Source organism: Echiichthys vipera (assembly GCF_963691815.1).
Source record: "Echiichthys vipera genome assembly, chromosome: 1".
Lineage (NCBI taxonomy): Eukaryota > Metazoa > Chordata > Actinopteri > Perciformes > Trachinidae > Echiichthys > Echiichthys vipera.
In genome coordinates this window covers 16,903,661-16,923,493 of record NC_139826.1, presented here as the reverse complement: position 1 = coordinate 16,923,493, position 19,833 = coordinate 16,903,661, and the positions used below count along the sequence as shown (strand labels likewise).

The following is a 19,833-nucleotide window of genomic DNA, read 5'->3' as shown; positions in this document are numbered from 1 at the left end:
CTTGACTGAAGTTTTTCATTAATGCAACCAGTCAAACATTTGCAAATGCTGCTACCAACTATCTTCAACATAAACAACATGCCAGATCTGTAAAATGTTTATGTAAAACTAAAGATTAGAAGTGCCTGTCCCTTTTTAAGTGAGGACTGTGGATCAGAGAAAAGATGTCATCACCCACATAACCTCCTCTGTACCATGGAGACCTGAGAGAGGACTGACTACACACACCCCACACTCACACACACACACACACACACACACACACACACACACACACACATACAAATAAGAGACAGAACTCAAGGACACCATTCGCACAAAGGGAAGAAGAGACATGAGGTGCTGAGAGAGAATGATTCAAGGACAGTTATGGAAAAAAATGGAGGTGAATGGAATTTTGTTTGTGCTGCAGCTCAAAGAAATAAATAAAAGTGAACGATCTTTCCAGATACAGCACCCTCATCACTGCCTGGGTTAACAACAGAATAGACTAGTCTTTATATAGACTAGTTCTTTCAATCACAATGGTTCCATTGGTCCTTGGATGACACATTGCTCCTGAATTTTCAAGTTTAAAAAATGTAATATTTCCATAGTGCGTCATTTACACACACACTGTATTAGGGTGAAGGCAGATGTATTAGCAAATTAAAATAAACTTAGGAAGCAGTATAGGGCCACTGATAACCCTTTTCGACCAAGACATTTTGAGGGCCGATTCAAAGCCGGTGCCTCATCTTGAACCGGTTCTTCCTGTTTTGACAGCCAAAGAACCGGCTCCTGGACGGAAAAACTGGTTCCAGAGCGGCACCAACTCTTTGCTGGTCCTGAACCGGCCCTACAAAGTCTTGCATGCTTTAAAAAATGTTGTGATTTTAGAATTTGTTTTTTTTGTTCTTGAAATGAACAATTTTTCTAAAGAGACACTTATTTAGTATGCTTAATCAACAGAGAAACATGGTTTAGTTAAAAATGTTTATTCACAGTTATGCGCAATAATCATAGTTCCTTTCAGAGAATCAAAGAACTATTAACAACTCGGCAATGTAATGTAATGTAATGTCTGCTGTAATGGCAGTTTTCATTGAACACAGCTCCAGCTTAGCTAACGTTAGTGCTAGCCCGCTAGCTTCAACAAAGGCTAACATTAACATCTTATATTCAGTGTTAATATTTCAAAACGTGTTAGATAATTACTGTTCTTCTCAAACAAATTCTCCATACATTGTTTTTAACTCAAGCAGTACGAGTGTGTTGTAGTCCATCATTGTTGTTGTTGTTGTGCTTGAACTGCGTGTTAGCATTTTTGGGGAAACCTACAGTGAGCCTGTGGAAAACCAAACAGGTTCTGAGAAGGTTCCCAAGTTGAGCCAACTGTGAACCAGCACCAGCACCAGCCCAGCACTAGAACTAGGTCTGGGTTGGTTGAAAAGGGCCAAATGTTACAAGAGATTTAGTCAAATATTGACATTTTTTACCCATCATCTATAAAAAAAAGTTTTTTCTTTTTTTAAAGGAATCTTACAAAATTTACACAATTGAATTAGCTACAGACACTGCTGAATTCATTAAGTATTCTTTTTTATGTAATTATTTTATGCATTTATTGATTTGTGCAATTAGAAATTTAATTAGACATTTAATTGACCAAACTGAAGTGTGTGTGTGTGTGTGTGTGTGTGTGTGTGTGTGTGTGTGTGTGTGTGTGTGTGTGTGTGTGTGTGTGTGTGTGTGTGTGTGTGTGTGTGTTTCTCATGGAGGCGGTACTGTACACACTTTCTTCTTTGTGTCTTTGTGTCACTGACTCTGGGGATTTGCTCTGTATGCTCATATAACAGCCAGAAATGCAGTCGTTTTACAGAGAAAGGGTCAAATTATTGCACTGCTTATGATGTTTCATTCATTCATTCATTCATCTTCAACCGCTTATCCCAGGGTCGGGGTCGCAGGGGGTGCTGGAGCCGATCCCAGCTGACATCGGGCGTGAGGCTGGGTACACCCTGGACAGGACGCCAGTCTATCGCAGGGCACATAGAGACGAACAGAGACACACAACCATTCACACCTACGGGGAATTTAGAGTCATCAATTAACCTGACACGTGCATGTCTTTGGATTGTGGGAGGAAACCGGAGAACCCGGAGAAAACCCACGCAGACACGGGGAGAACATGCAAACTACTTCAAAAATTATAATGCCTCCAAACACAGTTCAAACAAGAATGATATCAGAATCCAAATAAGAAATGCTATACAAATCTTCTCCAAACATGATCACAGACATTATTGGTATACTGTGAAGTTTGAAGCAATACTTTATAATGAAGTAGATGTATCATTTTGATGTCCTTACCCACCATCTGTAATCCAGTTATATCCCCCTTTACCTTACTGTGTACCCCAACAGTCTAGACAGTGGAGGAAAGTCGGAACAAAGTCTTAGTTCCATTTATTTTCATAAACTTGCAAGGGGCAGACGGTGTCCATTCTGGCCGAACAAAGTAAATGTTTGCCCTCTAGTGTTCAGAGGCCGACAGTGAGAGTCATGTTAGACCTCAGTTTACTGGTCTTGCCGTTTCAACTGCCAGGTCCTGATGAGCGCTGGCAGCCCTCCATGATCCCATTTCACCCCTCAGTGAACAGCAGGGGTGCAGCACAGCACAACAGCAGCAGCAGCAACTCTGGAAGTTCCAAAGTGTTGCTTCTCCTCCGCTCAGGTCCCAGCAGATCTTAAACCTGGAGCTCGTAATGTGTTTGTTTTTTTAGTACACATACAGTCGGCCTGTTTCTGCCCAAAGTGTTGCACTGGCTCACACTTACCTGTGGGAAAATCATGTTATGGAGTTATGAGTCATATGAGTGCACAACAAACCCACTGTACAGCACTAAATCTTCCAAACAGATACAGTACACACACACACACACACATACACACACACGCACACACGCACACACACACACACACACACACACACACACAATTTGCTGTCAAGGACACATTATTTCAAACCCGTAATGATCTATGTCCATAGCAACTGAGTGCCGTTTGGCCCGTCAAAACGGACTAGGGATGGTCTGGAAATGATAACAAACTCAAAGATGAAGGACTGTGAGAACATGTGGAGACAAAACTACAACATTTCAGCTGGGAGCATAAATCCACTGGTTCATGGTCATGAAAAGGGATGTCGTTATTTAACAGACACAGAAGCGCATGTTACATTATGTGTGATTGTTACATAAACATGGACAAGGACGCCACATGGCTGCTTGTTTCAGGTGGTGATAAAATGCATTTCAGAATTTATAACTATCCTGAGATCAGCACCAACTGCACAGAGCCCCAAGCACATACTGTGTAAGTGTGTTTGTACTTTAATCTGTGGGTGTGGGATTGAATGTTAATGTGTTTCATTGTGTCTTTGTACAAACCCAAACCCTAAGCAAATATGTTGAAGTCCCTATTCAAAGAATTATAGTTTGATGAGACACCAGACATGAGTTGAAATAACCCAATAATCTTTGAAAGCACTTTCCTCAGGTCCAGTTGGTTCTCATCAGGCAAAGTAATGAAAACTATTTTACTTTTACTTCACAGATGAGTTTCAAGAAACTTTATTGTCATTAGACTGAGGGTCAGACAACAATGTAATGGTATATGAGTAGCATTCCCTGAGGCCTAAAACACAGGAATATTAAACAATTAAAAGACAGTTAAAGGAACAATTAAGACATAAAGACAATAAGAACAATAAAGTGCAATATGATGTACAAAACACAGCGAACAGCAGCAATACTGTAATGTAACAGTAGGCCATGTAATCAGTACACAATGGTGATGGTGAAACAGCAGGTTTGGTAATGAATGTGTCCATGAGTCCCTAAAGTCCAACACTGTCCTCTGCTGAAGCATTCTCCGCCTCTTGTGTTGCTCTCATCTGACAGAACAGAACAACTCACCATCATCCAGCTCTCAGTAAGAGGCATGAAGTGGGACTTGGAGAGAACTGGCCAATAGATGATGCCAAAAAAAATGTCCTATGTCTGATATTTTTTTTTTTTTACCAACAATAATTACCAATAGTTATTTTTCACCTTTTTTATTTAATTTAAAAGCAAGTTAGTGTCTCCGGCTGTGTCAGTTTGCACTTTTGGCCACTAGAAGGCATCGCACCCTTGAAGATGGATCCGTTGATGTGTCTTTTTACTACCTCTGTCTTTATAATACTGAGTTCACTTTAAAATCTTTTCACACACTTCCCATTACCAATGTTGGTTCAACATTTAAATTCAGTGAGATTATGATAAAGGTCATTCACATCACAAAGATCATTTTGTTTTTGCTTCCTTCATTTTTGACCATTTCCATTAAATTACAAAACACAATATAAATAGGCAAAAACTCTTCCAGGTCTCCAAAAAAAAGTGTATTTTGCTATCAAGCTCTCCATCCATCCATCCATCATTCCCAACTGCTTGTCCCCAACGGGGTCACTGGGGGGCTGAAGTTGATCCCAGCTGACATCGGGCGTGAGGCGGGGTACACCCTGGACAGGACGCCAGTCTATTTCAGGGCACATGGACACGGGGGAAAACGGGGAGAACATGCAAACTCCACACAGAAGAAGGCAGTGTGCCCTGTGGCCTGTGTAGTTTTTCCAAAACCTGAGTCGTAGAAACAATCAAACCATCTTTAAGAGAAAATTGTACTTCATTCTGACACAATGCTTTAAGCTATTTCTAGCAATTGAAGTAAGTTAAATTACATTTAACATATTAACCACAGGGTCCTCCATGTCATGTTGTATGATCACTAGAGTTTATTGAAAAACAAACATCCGATCAGACTTTTGTTTGATAATTTAAGCATGAATATGTGAGAGTGCTTTGGAGACTTTGTTTATAAAGCATGGCATATACTGTAGCAGCTGCAAGCATCCTGTCATAACAACGACTGTGATAAAGAAACTCAGGGAGGCTGAGATTAGTGTTAGCAAAAAGATCACCCCTAACGCAGGCAACGGCACAGGAAGGCTGAGATTAAAGGCCGGTGACAATCTAAATTCAGATCTAGAAAATCTGGATGAGGACAGCGAAGTGCTCTCCTCCAGTTCAGCTGCTGATGTTGATGCATAAGATATTTAACCGCCGACAGCGTCAGAAAAGCTTGTGGTGACTGTCAACAGAAACCTGCAGCTATTTGCTGTTCAGCTGGTGAATGTGTGTGTGTATATATACTCTCTTTGCTCTTCTGCGGCAACCAGCCAAGTTTTATATGATGACTATACGTCAGCGCTGTCCTGCATCATTTCTGAATTTAGTCCTATTGTATCATATTGTGTCATCACCTGGTATTATACTGTATTGTCTTGTGCCACATTGTATTTAAACCCTTAGTCATAGATGGGTTGTTTAGTAAAACATAGCAAATAGCACACATTTTGACACATCAGCAATGCACTTCACTCTCAGTGAAAACATAAACAAAAAGGTGCCCCAGCTTCTAAAACACACTCACCTCTGCCTGACAGGGAACTCTGGTCGCTCTACTGTTTTGTTGTATATATTATTATTGTTATAGTATATTTTGCAAAATTTGTTGTGTATATTATTATTGTTTATTGTTTATAGCACACTGTGCACTGTATATATACACTATGTATATATTGGATTCTATTTATGTTAACTGTTTATTTGCTGACCCACTACTACTGCTGTTACAAAATATTGTCCAAGTCTGGGATCATTAAAGTCATTCTATTCTAATTCTACTCTAATCATAGCAGGAAAAGCACAGGTTATTCAAAACATTTATGATGTCTCTGTTCCCTTTCAGTGTTCTGGGTCTCTTCTCATTTCTCTAGTTTGTGCCTCCTCTCTCCTCCGTTCTTCTGCCAGTGACCCGGAAATCATTGTTAGCACTACATCTTGAAGCATGTCTCAATTCCTTAAAATGCATTCCAAGGAGGGAGGAGGCTTGCCAAAGGAGCTGTGAGCGAGGATGCACGGGTTTATCCTTTGTGGTCTTTTTTTTGTCAAAGATGCCACGATCAGATAGAGCACTGCCAGTTGTATCGTTTTTTATTCTTGCCAGGCAACCACCGAATCCCCCACCCTCAGCATCACCGTTACTTTGCTGTGAAGTTAAATTACATCAGGCGCTCAGGTGCTCTTCCACTCTGAGTTGAAGTTTTTTCAACGCGAGGCATTCATCAGGGTGCAGAAACGGGAGGTACTCAGCAATGCACTTCACTCTCAGTGAAAACATAAACAAAAAGGTGCCCCAGGCTGCTCAAACACACTCTTTCTGATCTGGGCCTAAAAGAGGTGAGACACAGAATATAAATAATAAGAAATGGCAGTCATATTTAACTGACATTGCTTTAAAATGACGGCTTTGAAGCACAAATATTTCATTCTGTTAAATGCCTGTTGCCTGTTCTCTCCTCATGTCTCTTCCTCACCTCCTCTGCACACATTTCAAGCGGGAGGGACTAAGACGCGAGAAGGGGAGGCGAGGATGTACAAAGAGAGAAATAAGAAGAGCTGCTGAATGCTGTATGTTTACAAACAGTAAGGGATACATCCTACATATTAAACCTTTATTGTTAAAAAAACATTACACATTATTTTTCTCATACTGCTGTTTCCAAGGCTTTCGCATCCAAGCTCTGTGGATCTCTGCACCGTCACTGCAGCCGGGTAATGATTACAACAGTACTGTAGCAGCACTTTCTACCTATATATAGTAGATTTGTGACAGCACGACTGTTCAGAAGTCCTGATGGCTCATTTAAAAGGCACAGTTTCGATTTGTGGATTGAGCGCTTTGATTCTTTCACATTATTTATATAGCACCTCAACCTGCTTTATAATAAAACAAAAAGACGTGGAAATCACACTTTTGGCAACATGGGACCTTTAAATCTATTGTGCACTAAACTCTAAACATCAATAGCTCTTCTGAAATGCTGGAGGAAGCATGTCGGGACATTCCACTGGAGTCCGTCCAGGGGAAGATTCGACACACCAGGGGGTACTTCCCCCGCCGCCTGCCCAGGGCTAACATCGCGTGTGATGTGTGGAAGACATTTTATGCCCTCATACTGACAGGGCCTTGAAGCTGAAGAAAACAATATGATGTGAATGAATATTTACGGTATTGTTTACAGTACTGCAGTACAGTACTTGTTTTTGGTTGGTGCATTCTCTCATTTACAACGTGTCTTCACCCAACATCAGTTTGGTGTACTGTACTGCTCATTAAAACTTTTGAAATCCGAGTGGACTGTTGAGTTTTTATGTTCTGTGTAGTTTGTATTGATTGCAGTGAAATAGTGTTCCAAAGCATACAGGCGTTTTTTAAGCACATCTGGTTTATCATAGCTACGTGTTTTTAATGTGTTTTAAACTGGACATATTAGTGTGTAACACATAAAATATGTAGCGTGTTATCTGATGGACTTGCAATGTGAAACAATGTTTCATATACTGTGGATGAAGTGTGTTTTACTTGTTATGGGGGTCTGTAGATATTAGCGAGTGATTTTGTCTTATATTTTAGAGAAAGTGACGCATAATTTAGAAAATTCATCTTCGCATTACAAAAGTTACTATTATTAGTATTTTTGATATGTGACCTGCTAAGGTAATTTAGAATCAGATTAAACTTTGAATCACAAGTCATTACTTGCATCTTTGCTTACATGAGTGAGCAGCACATGAACAGTGTGAAGCAGAGTGGTGGGAGCCGCAGAGCAGAGGGGCCAGGAATGTGTCTGCCCTAATCCCAGTGAGGGACAGAAGATGTTTTAGCAGATCTCCTCTGGTCCACATGAGTGGCCCCAGTGTCTGATGTTTCCACAAACTCCGGAACTGGATAAAGAGAGGTCGACGACTGTTTGGTTTGCACCAGACTTTCACACTGACGAGAGGAACTCGACTAAATAATCGACAACAATGCCAGCAGAGATGACTCCAGCCCTTCCTCTCCGGATGGTATGTTAAGACATCACAAAATATCAAGAGCAGAATGTCTAACCATGCGTAAGAGGGCTGCACATCTCACCAATTGGCAGAATACAGATTAAAGATTTAATAGCCATGCATGGTGGCAAACAAAACTAAAAAGATTTGATCAAAATCGTATTTGTCTCTTTGTGAAACTCAGTCGAAAACTAAAATTTTAATGTTTTTCTATAACTAATCCTAAAATACAAAATATTAAAACTTCACACACTAATGATGCAGGCCAAGGGGGTTCTCTTTTTTAATTACACAGTGCGCCTTCATGGCATTTTAAAGCAAACACAACTTTTAAAAGCCTAATCTGTGTCATTCTTAACAGCAGTGCCTGTAAAAGTATAACATATTCAAACCTAATTTTAAGTAGTGAGGTGTACTAAATTATTAAAAAGCGATTTTAAAATACATGTAATCAAACTTAACAATAGCCAACATTTAAAGGGGAACACCACCTAAGCCACCACCGCTATGTTATATATTTATGTTATTTATTCATGTTATTTCCATGGCCTAGGAAAGTTCAATCAATATTTGTGAACATGAGCTCCTCTTTCTCAAAGAAAGAAACTAGAGAAGTCTCAAACTTGTGATGTCATCAAGTATAAAGTCAGGAGCTGCTCCATTGACAGTGAATGGGAGACTGTTTTATATATATATATATATATATATATATATATATATATATATTTAAATGAGCTTTATTCTATTGTAGTGTTCTTAGTTGTGACACAGAAAATGTCCCCGTAGACTCAGAACATCCCGTGGTGCTCTCGGTGTCATCTATAACATATTTCCCAATGCATTGTCTAAGAAGCAGCTCCACACTTTGTACATCACAGATTTGAGTTTTGGCACTCTAGTTTTTGGATTTGAAAGAAAGTTGTTCACATTTACTTATTTTTTGGAATGTCTTACCATAGATTAATGTGTATTAATTAGAGAATGTGTGTAGTTCATCTTTAAAAATTTGTCTTCAGTACCCATCATGCACCAGTCTCTGTGTGAAGGAGAAAATGTCTCCCATCTTAAGTTTTGGACTGTTCTGCTTTTAAATGTGTCTGTTTAAATCGTGTGGTGAGAATATTTGAATTTGCCTCTTAAAATAGGAACGCGAGAGTCATGACTCCTGACTTGAGGAGCTGATGGGAACCGTGAGTCGAAGAGTCCAGAGCAGCGCAGCGTGTGCTAAGCCAGGAGGACAGCTGACTCAGCACCTCCCCTGTTGTCTGTGTGCTCATTCGACAATGTCTTTATCCCGGGCGACAGAATACAGCCTCAGGGCCCGAACACCCCTCACATCCATTTGAGAAATTCTCCTCCCAGCCTGTGCCCTGGGATTCTTACAGACACCCCTGATCCTGATCCTGATCCTGATCCTGATCCTGATCCTGATCCTGATCCGCTATCTCTCCATTCCCACAAACACAAGCAGAATCACAAGAGAGGACATCAGAGTGTTGAGCTACCATTTAGTGCCATTCATAGGGTTGTTTTATTTTTGTGTGAACAGAAGAAATGTATCATAAAAAAAACTTGATTAATCAAGTAAACAATCATAATATCAATGGAATCTGTAAAAAAAAAAAAAGACATTTCTTCACTTTAAAGACGTTATATAGGTTATGCATGGGCAAAAATATTTCTTTTTCTTTGCCAAAACAATCCTACATAGTGACATTGTTTATGTTTTGGGTCAATTTGACCCCAGAGGTCTAACTCCTTGTTATAAAACTCTAAAAATCCTAATGAGTGCTGTGAAAAAAGTGTCATCAACACACTGAACAACACACAACAACAGAAACAGGTCATATAGGAAAATACATTGTTTCTCTGGGAAACCAAACAGACCCAAAATGTTAAATGTTTACATTTTGAGTAAAAGTAAGGACACATCATGATGATAAAACAATATCACGTATGTGAAATAGCTCAAGGATGCCAAGCAGAACATCGAGGTTAAGATACAAGTAAAGAATGTGGTCAAAATAAAAGTAACACCTTATAATACAATGCAGTCCACAACAGCACCCTAAACAAGGACCCTAAAAAATACAGTGGTGTTGAATCTACTCGTCTCTCACAGAGTCTTAACCAAAAATGTACATTCTAAACTTTCCATAAGGAGAAGCAGAATGGTTTTTCTGGCACAACTTCACCAACTTCCAAGGTGCATAGATGCTAGAGAAGAGATCCAAACTCCAGCAACACTATAGAACAACTTTATTGCAAGTTATTCATACTACAAATGTTGCTGAGCCTTTGCATATGTAACATCTATTGCAAGGCTATTTTAGTGAATTTCATGATATAACACCATACTGTACATGTGTTTGTGTTCATACGTCTACCCTTGAAATTAAGTTGATTAGCAACTATGTTTTTCTTTCTTTGCTGAATTAAATCACAATGATTTTCTCAGTACCATTAAAAATATCTTACTGAAAATGCAGTTTACCATGCTGTGCCGATGCTGCTGCTGTTGGTTATCTCTTTTCTTTCTCAAGTTGAGTTGACTTTTCTTTATTCTACCAATCACAAAACCATGCTCTCATTCATAGTGTTCACGTGAAGGTAAAACAGAAAAGTAGGAGTAGATCGCGTTTAGGATCCTTTCTTACTAAACTCCTGCATCACTTGGATTGCTCGACAATGATCAAAAGTAAATCTTGTTGTAATATTATATTTAATATTGGTTGTAGTAGCAGCATCATCATCATTTTTATAGGTTGATGCGAGCACTTCCTTCTTCCTAGCACCTTCTTATTGCATAACAGTGATTCATATTGTCTGTGTGAGGACACAAACTGGGTTACAGGTTTCTGAGTTGGGGGATGTTTTGAAATAAAATGAGCAGGATCTGACTACAAACTACAGTCCTACTAGTGACTGGCGACACAGAGAAGCTTAGTCACTATGGCTGCTCTGATTCAGCTTGATACATGCACAGACTCGTCTAAAGGTAATCACAGCATGGGCTGTTCTGCTCTGCTTTAGGCCCGTCGGTGCTGCAAACCTGCATTCCCGCACCTGCCTGAGGCACACACTGTTCACTTCTGTACTCAGAGAGAGGATGAGAGATCCAATGCAGGATGAAGGGGGTGAGAGAGAAAGAAAGAGAGAGAGAGAGAGTGATGTAGACAGAGAAAGACATAAAGAAAGAACCCTGCATACCAGAGGGGGGGCAGACAACACAACCCTCCGCATTTCTCTCTCACACACACACACACACACACACACACACACACACACACACACACACACACACACACACACACACACACACACACACACACACACACACACACACACACACACACACACACACACACACACACACACACACACACACACACACACACACACTCGTTAAGGCGTTATGATCTCCAGAGGGAGAAAACACATGATCTGATGTTCTCTGATAGGGGGGGAAAGGCACATGCCACTGCCTGCACCTGTACAATAAATGACTCCACATATAAAGGTATAAAGGTGTATAATGAAATAGGATACAACTATTGTAGTCTGTGGTTCCTGGAATTCTCTGAGATATGTAAAAAAAAAAATAGTGCTGCCTCTTTTTCACTATATAGCTTGCTCACTGTGGCTCCCACATGTTTACACTCTAAACAGCCTTCAAGGCACAAAAGGAGCCTTTACCGTCCTATAGATTGACCGGATCACTGGCGTACATGTTGTTCATGAGCAACAATTTTGCAATACCAAGGTGTTTATTCTGAATAGGACATCATAACTTGAAGGAAATGGTATGCTTTCAGAAAGAATTAAAGATAAACACAGTATGAGTAGAAAATCACTTATTTGTGCAACTGAAACAGGAGCTATTTCCTTCTCCCTCTGCATGGGCCCCATGGGGAGTAAAGGGGAGAGCAAGTGGTCAACAGAGGTCTTTCTAGGAGCAGCTGAATACCAGAGGAGCTGACAGGTATGTACATATTGGAATGTGCTTCTCAGCCACACCTGTGGGGAACACACCCGCCAAGCCTGGCCTCTCTCATCCCACTGGCTGATCTCCCCGTGATTGACAACTGGAAGAACTATTTGGCTGTGGTCCACAAGAGCCAGGGGGCAGGTATGGTGAGTTCTAAATGTGGACCAATGGCAGCGGAGAAATCCCTCCGAGACAGGCGGGGCTGAAGCGAAATAAAACTCATCAATGGGGTGTGTCTCTAAAGTTTGTCAGCAGTCAAACAGTGAGAGGCCACTGCTGCAGGAACCCACTCTGACTGGTTAAGGCTTTGCTAGTTCCTCGCTGCGTGAGGATCTGAGCGGCTTTTTCAGCTGGCAGAGATGGTAGAAAAAGAGGGACATTTTTTCCATGGCAACCTCTTCTGCGGCCGAATGATGGAAGGGGAACAACAGACCAGGACTTCGCAGGAAGGGATGGCAGCTGTCCAAAGATGGGGGACTTTTTAAACCTCTCGGGACTCACTTAACAATAGTTCCTCCATCACAGGGTGATAGAGGTGTAACAGCTGCTGTGGTACTGTGGTCACTCACATCTCCTTATCACTTTTCCAGCCCAGCTATAGATTCTGTATCCGTTGGACGGAGAACTGATAAGGGCATGTGCATGACATTACCTACAGATACCGCAGACAACATCTGAGTCAGAGAGCATTGGGGTAATTCACTCATTCAGTTCATAATTGGTGATCATGTTTAAGGCTTTTATTAGTGTTTGTGATATAGTTGTTAGCTTTTGCTACTTATTATATTAGAGGGATGATTAGAACTGTAGTTTACTGCTTTTTGAAGAGTCTTTAAGTACATTCATACATATTTTAAAATGTGAATTCTGTACATAAGTGGTGAATAGGACTTAAGTAAGGGGTTAATGCAAGTTTATATGTACCAAGAATAACATTTAGGTTGAAGTGTAATTTTATGATTTGTATATTACTTATAATTAAATGATGACGATGAGTCTTTTTTTAGATTATTTAGTGCAGGTTACATCAAGTCCCACTTTACATCCTAGGACTGAAAAGTTTTGTCTTCGCACCTCTGTTGTGTAAAATGAAGGACAGTAGATTCCCTTCAGGCAGCTCTGAGCACACCTGGTTTTAAGTCATATTTCGCGAAATATGACAGGAAGCAATAATCTTTGTCGGCTGCAACTTCAGGCAAGATTATCTATTCCTCTCACAAAAAAACTAAAGAAGAAACAGCAGTGTAAAGGCAAGACCTGTGTTTGACATGATCGTGTCAATAATATGATCCAAAAAAATTAAACACCATTATTGTGCAGAAACACAGTTTATATGTTTGGAGAGGATGTAGCCTGTAGTTCACTTTAGTTTTCTAAAAAACACAGTTCCCTGGAAAATAAATTGAGCAACCAGCAGGCCGAAAGTGAACTTGGACACCCTGATATGATGCAGCATGACTGACATGATCCATTCAAACGTAATTGAACACTGAGGATGAAGCAACTGTTCAAGTGGCATACAAGAATTAGGTGAGTAATTTATGATGCATGCCAACAAACTGTCATGATTTTCACACCCACAAACACGGAGCCTTGACATTTCTATTATATGACTGGCTCATATCACAGAACATACCTGATACTTAACATACTGTACAAGACTAGGTGTGTAGATACAAAAAGATGGGTTAACATCAAAGTGAGATATGACAACAACCGAGAGCTGGAAAACAGAAGTATGAAAATGTAAGGAAAGGGATAAGAAAGAAAACATGATATGAAACATGACATAACATCCATGTCTTTCTGTGTCTTTTTTTTTTAAATCATAAAGCAGGTCGAGGTGCTATATAAATACAGTGAAAGCACCAAAATGCTCAATCCACACAGAAATGAACACAGCCCGTATTCAGAAACTATGTCTTTAAATGAGCTGTCAGGACCTTTGCACAGTTCTGATCTCACAACTAAATAGATAGAAAGTGCTGCTACAGTGTCGTTACTGTCATTCCCCGGCTGCAATGATGGTGCAGAGACGCCGAGAGTGCAGATGCAGAACACCTGGAAAACACTAACTAACACCCACTAACTAAATCAGAGCAGACTGGGCTTTTTCTGGAGGGGGGCTTGAAGAGACAGACGCTAATATTGAATACAGGTATATTCAAACAAACAGTGTGTGTTTTTTTGAACATTAAAGCATGTAAACATAATCTAGTGGAAACCCATAATAGTATGAACCTGAAACTGAGCATAGTATGGGACATTTAAGATGCGTAAACAGCTCTCAAACACAAAAGGGTCTGCATTCAACCTTTTTAACATATCATGATCTTAAAATGTGCTAATAACCTGGTCACCTGTTTCTGCAAGTCACGATGTGACTATAAAAGACTACTTTTACAATAACTCCAAGAAAAGAAAATCACTTTTAATCACTCATTTATTACCAAATTACAACATTGCTGACAGTTCTCTGTTGTACACTTTGTTTATTTTGATTGATCATATGTTTGTTTAACAAAGATGCACAGTGTAATTATCAACTCAAAGAATGGAAGCAACAAATCATGATACAGCAAACAGCACACACACACACACACGCACACACACACGCACACAAAAACACACACACACAGACGCACGCACACATGCAGACACACACACACACAGAGAGAGAGAGAGAGAGAGAGAGAGAGAGAGAGAGAGAGAGAGAGAGAGAGAGAGAGAGAGAGAGAGAGAGAGAGAGAGAGACAGAGAGAGAGAGAGAGAGAGAGAGAGGAGTAGGCATTCAGTAGGCTGACAAGTCTTCTGGCTGGATCTACTGGCTGTTTTCTAACTGCTCTCTGACCCCGAGGCGTCAACTCCCTCTCTACACCTGCTTGAGGATCCTTTCTCCTCTGAAGTGCACCAATCTATTCACCTTTGCAAACACAAAAGCTCAATTCCCAGCCTCCATGCAACCCTTCGGCACTACTTCAATAAAGTCTACTGCTTCAACGTGTGCATAAATCAGCTGTCATCTTCGTTTCCTTGTAGTTCACAGGAAAATGTAGTAGTTTTTATGAATTTTCTGTACTGAGGTTGAAACAGAAATGATTCAAACTGTACAATGATTTGACTGTATGTAGGGAAGTGTTGATAGATGCTATGAATAAAAGCAGCAGTTTTGCAGTCTTAAAAGTCTCTTGGAATTTGCAGCACAAATCATACAAAGAAAAACTGCACGCCTTTTTGTTCCATAAGCAATGTTCCAAATCAATCTAAACAAAGTTAAATGTGAAAAAGCATTTGCTCATTAAAATGCAAACAACCAGCAGTCAATGAAAAAGCAAGTATAGCAGCATACCATACACAATAAGGCACAATTCATAATGCAGAATCTGCATAATATAAAGATAAAGCTGAGTTTAGTCAATCAGCTGACTGGAGTCTGAGATTAAATAGTGCAAAATGTTATACTCATCTTTTAGGTCTAAGAAATCTGAACAAGTAATGCCATCATTATTAATGCAATGCCCTTACCCGGTGGATAATACTCATTTGCTGTGATTGATTCACTTGTGTAAGCACTTGTGCAGGTGACTCCAGCAGGAGGAGTAGGTGATAAAAGCATGCTAGGCTGTTGTGTTTAAGCAAGACCGACCATGGAGGCACTGAGGTCCCACAGCTTCTTGGCTGCAGCATCATCCAGGGCTTGTGGTGCCGGTGTTTTAGGGGCACAATCACTTTAAAAAATAAAGAAGGGGGAGAAGATCACTAAGAGTCTGACACAGTGCTCACAGCTGATGTAGCACAGTTGTTGATAAGCAGAAGTAAACTGTGAAATAAACCATTTACTATGCCATCAATCATTATTTCGTTGTCATACCCTGCCGTTGTTAATTGGACAGAGGAAAAAAAGGAAAGTTGAGGGAATTTCAAACAAGTTCAAGTAATAAAGTTAAAGTGTAATCCCGGCTTTTCACTCTGAGTAGGTCAGGGCAGAGCACCAAACCTGTGCAGTAGCATGATAAGAGTCCCTACACATAAACAAAATACCAACAGTGTTAGCAAACCTTTTTTTTAAAAAAAGACTGTTTTACAGTGCTACAAGCCTTAGCAGCCGGCTCTGTTCATATTGAGAAGCACCCAACAAGTCGATTACAGTCGAATGCACTGGAGTTCACTTCACTACTTTCCTCCTTGAACTAATCGACCTATTTTGTGCCACTCAATATGAACAGAGCCTTCTGCTAAGGCTTGAAGCACTGTAAAACAGTCTTTTTAATAAACTCTGGGTTTGCTAACTACGTTGTTGGTGCTTCATTTATCTGTAGTGACTTGTATCATGCTACCGCGGAGGTTTGGTGCTATTTTGAGCAATATTAGTCATTAAAAAAGCCGTTTTGGATGAATCACCGCTCAGCCAGAGCTACTCAGTGTTAGCCATGTCTGGCTGCTAGCGACTCTCCAGGATATCTCTGTAGATAGGTGATCAATGAAAAAAACTGTCTCCATGCCGAAAAAGACCAATGCAAATACGCCGGAATTACACTTTAATGAAGTATATCTTCACAGCCAGGTGAGTTTTATTGAGTACACTTGCCTGTAGTAGAGGCCACTGACATTTGCCAGGCTCTCGTCCACAGCGCAGTAGATGCTGGTCTGAGCTCCGGCCCAAGGACTTTTCACCAGCATCATGATTGGCGTGGCTATGAGCTTCTGCCACAGAGCTAAAGTAGGCAACAAGTGGCGGCCTAACTCGGTGCGGATGACCCCAGGGTGAAGACTGTACACTGTTACACCAGTGTCTAATGAGAAGGATCCATCAAATCAAATGTCATATCATTAGACTATTAACACAGGAAATTAAAAAAAAAAAACACACAACACAGGGACAACAAAGTAAAAACAAAATAACACTGAAAGGTGATTTGTACTACATTAGACTTTACATTTATTTAAGAAATTCAAAACTGTATCAATGTGAGGTAAGGATTCCTCAACAACTTTACCCAACTTTACCCCAGTGTATTTGATTAATAATAATACATTTACACATTTTTGAGCAATGCTGCATTCATGTGCACAGCGTGCATTGGGTATTACCTTGCAGTCTTGACGCCAGTTCTCTGCAGAAGAGCACATTGGCCAGCTTGCTCTGGCGGTAGCTCTTCTCACGTTTATAGTCTTTATCAAGGTTGATGTCATCAAAGTGTATATGGCCTGCAAGAAACAATCCAGTGTAGTCTTTAAGCAGAAATTACATTTTAAAATCCAGAATCACTCATGTGAGTTTTCTCTGACATAGCCAACCAAATTTAAATATCACTTCAAGTGAATGTCAAGGATATCGCCTGCAATTTTAAATATGAAGTAGATTTCATTGACTAAAATGGCAAAACATCGCCTTTACCCTTCTCGTGTGCCAGGCTGGAGACGATGACGATACGACTTGGAGTTGACTTCTTCAGCAGGTCAAGAAGACAGTTGGTGAGGAGAAAATGTCCCAGGTGGTTAACACCAAACTGCATCTCAAAGCCGTCCTCTGTCTCCCACTTCGGACACATCATGATACCTAGAAATCAACATTACATGTGACTCAATACTTGACTAAGGTCACTTTTTGGCTTGTAAACATTGAGACATAATAAGTCTAATAAATACAGTCTGTTCAATGTCAGCCACAGCTGCCCAAATAAAAAACTGGCCTTTTCACTCCATGAATTTTGAAAACATTTAGCTGGGATGTGTCATGAAGTCCGCTTGAAGCACTTATGCTGCCACACTAGAAACTCTGCACTGTTTACTGCCTCTGGCCGAGTAAGGGAGAACAACTGCAAAATACCTGCGTTGTTGATGAGGATATCCAAACGTTGCTCATTCTCCTGGACATCTTTGGCCAGGTCCCTGACAGACTGCAGCGAAGCCAGGTCCAGTTTCTTTACCACCACGTTGCCGTTCCCACTCTGCTGCCGGATCTCGTCCGCTGCAATGCGGGCTCTGGTCATGTCTCTGCAGGCTAGAATCACTCTGGCTCCTTGACAAAAAATAAATAAATAAACACCATGTATTTTAAGATTCAGAACAGTGATAGTGGAAGTGCTGAATTAGTTTTTCAAGGTAAAGGTCAAGCTACGTAAATCCAAAGCCACTCTAACAAAACAGCACTTACAGAAAGTGAGGATCTCACCTCTCTGGGCCATATCCAGGGCCGTCTCCTTCCCAATGCCAGTGTTGGCTCCTGTGATCAGGACTGTTTTCCCATCCAGCCTGACCTTGCTCCGGCACACTCCCCCAGCCAGCCACCTGCGCAAGGCCAGTACGCCTACCGCTGACAGAAAAACAAATGTTAACATCATTCAAGTGCAGTGTAGTAGGCCTTGTTGCGGTTATTATTTGTATTTACCCTATTGTTCTATTTGTTTCTTTATACTGCTTTTGGTCTCTGTTCTTGTAACATGAAAAGCAAATTCCCTTGCAGGAGAATGAGACCTTGAACTGAACTCTTGCTGCTTTGAGATTTTAGATAGGGCTTAGGATCCAAAGAGATGGGCTAATTTGTCAATGTATGACAATACCAAAATGATCTTTATATTTATGAAATACTTTATACTGTATTCACGCAGCAGCCACAATGGAGACATTCATTGTCATGCTGTTTAAAATGTGATATATAGATTTCTGCTTGAATGATGGGTCACAGTATAACATTACTTACATTTCTCAGGGAAAAAGGGTTAACTTCTTTTTTAAGTTAACGCAGAAAAGTAGAACACATATAGCATTCACGACATCCTTGTGATAAAATATTTTATTTACCTGCAACAAAAGCAACAGTGAACCCAGTCGGGTGCCTCTCTACATAGTCCCTGACCATCTCTGCGTAGTGTTGCATATTTAAACTGGTTAATTATTAACCAGTTTAAAGAAAAAGCTTCTGTGGAGAGATTATCACAACATGAAAGTAAAAAGTCTGTCTTTTTAGAATAACACTACTAAACGCAGTGGTTAAGACGTCAAACGCTGTCAAATCCTGTACAAAAAGGTGTTTTTCTTTTCGCGATTAAGTTGTGCGGAAGTGGGGGCGTGGTGTGCATCAACTGGGATTTTCAGAATAAGACTCTTCTGTAATGTTTACCCTCTGTTGTCATGGCAACTGTTACATGTCACAATTTGATGCTGCTGTGTCGCTTAGAAATGAGACTTATTATTTCCTGATGTTATAATAACATGTTAATGTTGGATTCTCTCACACAGGTTTGATCCAGCACAGGAGAGCAGAGCAGCTAGTTTTACACTTTCTGTGGTGTGGCTCATACACGCCCTAAAACAACACACATCTGTACAATGCATCTGATGACTCAGTAGTTAAGTATTCTGTTAAGTGGCACACCAGCAGTGTTCACTACTTTATTCTTTACTCAAAAAAATGAGTGTAGCCTACTAAAACAACAGTGACATAGTGGAATATAATTAAGTACATTTATTCATATATTGTATCTCAATAAAAATGTATAAGTCGCACTTCAGTATTTCAATTGTATGCTACATAATTATTAGCCTATTAACAATGCCAATTAACAATTAACGATACCTTTCAAATTAAGACTTATCTTATACATTATCATGCAATTTTACTGATTAAATAAACCAACAGCATGTTTATCAGTTCAAACAAGCTCCACCTGGACCAGGTGCAACATTATAATGCTGCTTCCTAGAAGTCAATGCATCAATAAGGACACCGTACATTTGTTAAAAACAGTGCAACACAAACAATAATAAAAATGGGGAGTAAACAAAATGATCAAATCAGGTTAAAATAACAACAACACAGTGCAAATAAGATCAAAGGGAAAAGGCAGTTTTGAACAG

The 19,833-nt window shown here is 40.2% G+C and overlaps 1 protein-coding gene across 1 annotated transcript; it reads right to left on the bottom strand.

Moving 5' to 3' along the window:
* Positions 1-14,443: 14,443 nt before the first annotated feature.
* LOC310949888 (retinol dehydrogenase 13) lies at positions 14,444-19,007 on the bottom strand. Its single transcript, XM_083917491.1, has 7 exons — positions 18,778-19,007; positions 18,149-18,289; positions 17,804-17,995; positions 17,372-17,533; positions 17,065-17,181; positions 16,562-16,766; positions 14,444-15,701 (listed from the first exon to the last, which is right to left on the bottom strand). Exons 1-7 carry the CDS (start codon positions 18,851-18,853, stop codon positions 15,605-15,607), a joined length of 990 nt encoding a protein of 329 aa, XP_083773617.1. The 5' UTR covers positions 18,854-19,007; the 3' UTR covers positions 14,444-15,604.
* Positions 19,008-19,833: the final 826 nt, after the last annotated feature.